Below are 6,278 nucleotides of genomic sequence, written 5' to 3'. Positions count from 1 at the left end.
CATGATCGTTGTTTTTGATTTTTTTAAGCACACTAGACACTTTGCTGAAAATTAAATGCAACTTTTAAGTAATGAAATATGAATATATTTGAGATTTTAAAAGGATTTTAGTCTCTAAACCATTCAACAATTTAGAAAAAAAAGCCTTTATTGCACACACATGATTAACAGCGTACACAGAACAAACCTGTGCAGTAAATTAACAGGCCAAAATGTCCATCACAACAAGATCTCCAGTTAATCCAGAGTTAATCCAGCTCTTAAAGATTGCACTTTTTTGCAGATTTTTTTTGTTTGTGTGTGTGTGTGTGTGTGTGTGTGTTCATGATGCTTCCTCCAGTTCTCTCAGAAGCAGCAGAACCGGGAGCATCTTCCTCATTCCTGATCTGTCTGATTTTAAGCGTCCGTCTCTCTTCCCAAAGCGCAGCCCGAACGGGTTGTAGTTAAATTTACTGCGGGTTAAACGATGCTTGCAGGAAATGTGGCTCTCCGAATCCTTCTCCTTTAACAAGAAGCAAATGCTGTCATCTTCTGAGGTGCTGCGCTCGTCCACGCCTCTCTGATCCGGTTCTCTGAGTCCGACAAAATCTACGATACATACAGAAAAAAAACATCTTCGACTTTAATTTAAAAACAAAAGTTTAACTTTTTTGTTAACACTTTATTTTAAGGAACACGTAAAAGAGGTTAATTAAGATCTTGTTCTTGTTTAATGCTAAATATCTGTTATAGCATTTTATAATTATTTTATTATTTTAATCATATTATAGCTAAATATCTGTATTATGCATAACACGAGATCTGTTAGATTGCATTATTAGCTGTGATAATGTTTAATACTTTATACAAACTACCAAGCATAAATTAATAACTGAAATTCACATCTTGTTAGAATTAATCCTTCATTTTAGACTTTTAGGCTCTAAGACGTTTAATGTATTAGACCTAAATAACTCATGAATATGTTAATTTCTGCTCCATATATTTTAATATAGAATTTTATTCATCACTATTTAGTGACCAAAAAGTTTTTAATAAGTCAATTTCTGTCTCATAATCTAAAGTCAAGATGGAATAATGTGTTATTCTGCAAACTTGAGAACATGAATAAATAATAAAAAAAAAAAATAAAGCCAGTGTAATATGTTGCATTTTAAAATCCATTTTGATGCGTCTTGATTTATTATTATTATTATTATTGTTATTTTACATTTTTGTAGCATAAATGTAGTATGGTGTTTTTTCTAATAGAACCATATTTTAATCTATCATGAATTTTTTTTGCTTTAGATTTTATTTTTTTAAAGAGTTTAGATTATTGCACAGTTTTATACTTAAACAGTTTTCGTGTAAATGTGAGATAAAAGCCTCGGTGCTTCCTTTTATTGTTTGTATTAATACAGACTCACGCAAACTGGACAGCTGAAGCCTTGAAAAAGACCAGGTGATTTTTTTTTTTTTTCCATTATCTTCAACTGTCCTTTTTGGGTGAGACTGTTCCCAAACTGTTCGCCTCAGTTTCCTGTTCTTGGCTGATATGAGAGGAACCTGATGTGGTCTTCTGCTGTTGTGGCTCATCCACCTCAAGGTTCGATGTTTTGTGCATTCTGAGATGCTTTTCTGTTCATCACGATTGTAAAGAGTGATTATATGAGTTACTACAGTATATCCTTCCTGGCAGCTCGAACCAATGTGGCCGTTCTCCTCTGACCTCTCTTATCAACTCTTATCAACAAGGCGTCTCCTCCCACAGAACTGTCGCTCACTCAATGTTTTTTGTTTTTCAAACAATTCTGTGTAAACTCTAGAGACTGCCGTGTGTGAAAATCCCAGAATATCAGCAGTTTCTCAAAAACTCAGACCAGCCCATCTGACCCCAACAGCCATGCCACGGTTAAAGTCACAGAGATCACACTTTCTCTTCATTCTGAAGTTAGATGTGAACATAAACTGAAGCTCTTCACCTGCATCTGCATGATTTTACGCCTTGAGCTGCTGCCACATGATTGGCTGATTAGATACCTGCATGAATGTGCAGGTGTAGAGGTGTTCCTATTAAAGTGGAAGGTGAGTGTATATGTTAATGTATGTATTTATTTAGTTTTCCTTCACCTCACAGAGAGATGAACACTGCAGAAGTGACCTGATGCTACCTCGAACCTAAAATGATCATTTATAATGTACAGCATTGGAAAATACTTCAGTAATACTGCTTTCATACTGTACTTAAGTACTGTTTTTAAAGTACTTACTTTTTACTCCTCACATTTTCATTCTGACGTTCTCATTTAAAAAAAAACAACAACTATAATTTGTACTTGTACTATATATTTATACTATTAAAAAAACAGAGAGTATTGAAATGCACTTTTATGGATATTTAATGACATCATCAATTTTTCATTTTATAGAAATTCAGAAAAGGAAAGATTTAAATAGAAACACATACTGTATTAGGAGTTAATCAAGGTCTTGTTCTGTATTTGATAAAACCCAAATTAAACACTCAAACATTTTATTCACTATGAATTAAACTTTTATGAATTCTTAAACACTTGTATTTGTTTGTAATCAGGCATCTGTTGTGTGAATATGAGTAATAAATGCAGTATTAGTTGGGATAATGTGCAGTTAATGCTTTAAGACTTTGTAATGCAGACGATGGAGCGTAAATGAACTTTATTAGTTTATAATAAATATTCCAGATTATAAAGATAAAGATTCCAGGTAGCATCAAGTGACCTGCAGTTTATCACTTTAAAAGCTTAAATAAGTCATTAATACTACAACATGTGTTCTATATAAACACTAAAAAGCACTAAACAAGTTTTCAATAAGTTAATTCATGTCCCATATTCTAAAGTCATGATCATTTTCACGTTATTTTGGGATTGAAGATGTACAAACATATGAATATTTTACATTCACAAAACAGAGAGCTCCAAAGCCGACATATCAACTGTCTCACATCTCTGATGAAATATAACACTACAGAGCGTGACCTTAACAACATCTAAATTTTAGTTTAAAGAATTACTGTGAAAGGCTGTAAAGCAAAGATGCCTTCAGAAATAATGAAATGAAACCTTTTTGGCATTTACAGCTACAGTAAGGAGCAGTAAACAGTAGACTAAACTAAACAAAGTCGGTATTTGGTGTGATGATGCGTTGCTTTTTAAAAATGCATCAGTAGGCTCAGGTGCACTTGGTGCAGTTTTATAAGGTAATTGGACAATTTTTTGTGCTGAAAAAATGCAGAAATCATCAAATAAACATCAAAGACAAAATGTGTTTTTGAAAGTTAGGGTGTGTAAGACTTTTGCAGTCAGTACTGTACATGAATATTGTATACTCAGTACTGAATACTCAGTATTGTATATGAATATTGTATACTCAGTACTGAATACTCAGTATTGTATATGAATATTGTATACTCAGTACTGAATACTCAGTATTGTATATGAATATTGTATACTCAGTACTGAATACTCAGTATTGTATATGAATATTGTATACTCAGTACTGAATACTCAGTATTGTGTATGAATACTGGGACTCAGTACTGAATACTCAGTATTGTATATGAATACTAGACTGAGGGACATATTTTATAGTAGAAGTCTGCAGAAATCACATGATGTCATGTAGAACCTACAGATCTAACATGTTGCTAATCATAACCTAATAAGATGTGAATTCCCGTGATTATAATTTGCCTCTGGCTCGCTCATTAGGGATAAATTCACACATTTACAATTTATTTTGGTTTAATTTATTTTGAATCTGTTTATTTCTGTAAAGCTGCTTTTTTTTGACAATGTCCATTGTTAAAGGCGCTATACAAATAAAATAATATTGAATTGAATTCATGCTCAGTTGTTTGCATAATGAAGTCATTTTATAATCTCTCCCAGTGAATAATACGTTTACGAGATATTTTTACACAAACAGAACCTATTCACAGGGAAGAAACCGTACACGAGTGTCTAATTTGCACTTTACTGAACACAGAACGAGAGAAGAATCCCTGATACAGTGTTTTTTAAAAGAAATTTCACCAAAATCTCAAATGCCATGAGAAGTTTTTTTTTTTTTAACCTGATTTGAAATCAAATTTCACATCATTGTCTACAGGAAGTGTGCTGATTTCTCTCTGAGCAGAGGTCAGATCTACAGGAGCGTGTTTCGGTAAGTTAAATGTGGTAGCTATGTGTTTTGTTGTTAATTCAACAGGATTGGAATGTCAATGAAATGTCGATTAATTAAAAAAATTAATGTCTAGATTGATCAGTTGAAAGGAGAGTTACTTTATTCTTGAATAATTGAGCATGTTTTAATGCTGATGCTTTTTGACTTTCACTCAAATTGATTTTTTTTTGTCTCCGTACTTCTACTGATATTGTGTATTAAAAAAAATCTCAAATTAAGCACCTAAATTCACTTCTTATTATCTTAAATTCTCCATATTGGACCTCTAGGTTCTTGGTGTTCATCAGGCTGTAAATTGTGAGAAAACTAACTAACGTAATCAATTAATTAGCATATACATCAGCTGAATATACATTAGAGTCCAAACATCTTAGAGCTCTAATGAAAATGCTTCTATTTTCCAATTTATTACAATATTTTTCAAGACAACTTACATGATCGTTAATAACCTGAGTGAAAAGTGGAAGATTAGAAAGATTTACATGAATTTCAGAGGGTTTTGGTGTTTGGTACATTGAATTTTTGCTGTAATGACACTCGAGCCAGCGTGGACTTTGCTAGTTTGTGTAAAACCTGACTATCTGTGTTAGATCAAATCCCATCAGTGTGTCGTCTGAACACGTACATCATAAATTTAGACATCATAAATTTTGCTTACATTTAAATAGTGACCTAGAAATAGTGGAGAATCTTCAATATTCAATATTTCCTTTCAAAAAAAAAATTATTTCCAGTTTTAAATAAGTTTTAGAAAAGAAATGTTCAATATTGAATCTCAGAGCACAATAAAAGGTCTTACAATAAAAGGAAACACCTTTTATCTCTCATTTTACAAAGGATAAGATAGATTTATTAGATATTAACATTAATATTATCCCTTTCATACTCAGCGTCCAGGCTTACAGTGGGACAGTTAATGTACTGAGGTCTAGTTTACAGAAACGTATCACTGGATAAAAAAAATGTTATAAAATTAAAATAAAAAAATTAAAAATATTTTGGTTTGCAGAAATGAGTTTTGTTTTGGATTTCAGCCTCCAAAAAAGGTGGAAATTTTTACCTTAACTGAAGTTTTTATAATGACAGCTGAAGATATCACTATTATTTCACCTATCACTGCTCATATAACACTTCCTTTACATTACCTTGCAATTTTTTTTTAAATTGTCACAGCAAACTGAATACATATTAACGAACGAATAAGCTTTTACCATTAATAAATAGTCTATTTTATCAAGTTATTGTAAATGATTATACATTATTCTTATACATTATTAACATAAAAATGACTGTTTTCTTATACAACTTACACAAAAAAACCCCACCAAAACTACCTTGGTGTCCTGACAGCTAGCTCCATCCACGCTTATATGTGTCCCTTTAAATAAAGTGTTACCTTTCTTTCCATCGCAGAAGTCTTTTACCTGGAATACTGACACGTGAGGATGCGTAATGAGCCACCAGGACTGACGTGAAGAGGATCAGCACCTGTAGTTTCATATTGTCTGGTGATGGAGCTGATTCCTGCGCAGAACCTCGTCTCTGCTGAGAATAACCAGTCCATGTGAGAGCTTCCCTCAATATATAAGCATGGGGTGACATCTTTTACACACACACACACACATACACACACGTACACAGAGGAAAAGAGAGAGAGAGTGTGTGTGTGAGTGTGTGCACTTTTTTCTAACCTCAGCACAGCAGCTCTTTCCTGTTCAGATCATTTGCTCTCTTCTTGGAAATGTTATTCTTATTTATTTACCCGCAGTCATGTCAGAAGGCAGCGTGATTATTTAAATTACTCAGATTTCTCGCCATCGTTGGGCGAAAAATACAAAACACAAAACAGACAATAATGAATAAATGGAAAGCTTTTTACATACTATCTCACACACAAACACAAACAATGCGCTTTTCTGAGAAATTTACTGAAACGAGGATAAAACGGTGCTATTACACTTTACTGCTGTTTGCAGGCTGGGTTTATATTTATTTATTTATTTATTTATTTATTTATTTTTTACCTAGCAACTTTCCAATACAAATATACAGTCAGAAATTATTGGCGC

General features: G+C 32.7%; 1 protein-coding gene across 1 annotated transcript in view; it reads right to left on the bottom strand.

Annotated features, from left to right (window-relative positions):
• Window positions 1-155: 155 nt before the first annotated feature.
• Window positions 156-6,278, bottom strand: part of kiss2 (kisspeptin 2) — a 7,619-nt gene continuing 1,496 nt past the window's right edge. Inside the window, exons 2-3 of the mRNA XM_034312989.2 lie at window positions 5,634-5,811; window positions 156-588 (exon numbers count right to left, since the gene is read on the bottom strand). Of these exons, the coding sequence (XP_034168880.2) occupies window positions 323-588; window positions 5,634-5,811 (444 nt within the window). The 3' untranslated portion in view covers window positions 156-322. The remainder of the gene's footprint in view (window positions 589-5,633; window positions 5,812-6,278) is intronic.

This window comes from Pangasianodon hypophthalmus, chromosome 18, assembly GCF_027358585.1.
Source record: "Pangasianodon hypophthalmus isolate fPanHyp1 chromosome 18, fPanHyp1.pri, whole genome shotgun sequence".
Classification (NCBI taxonomy): domain Eukaryota; kingdom Metazoa; phylum Chordata; class Actinopteri; order Siluriformes; family Pangasiidae; genus Pangasianodon; species Pangasianodon hypophthalmus.
Note: the sequence above shows the minus strand (reverse complement) of the source record. Positions and strands in the feature narration are given on the sequence as shown.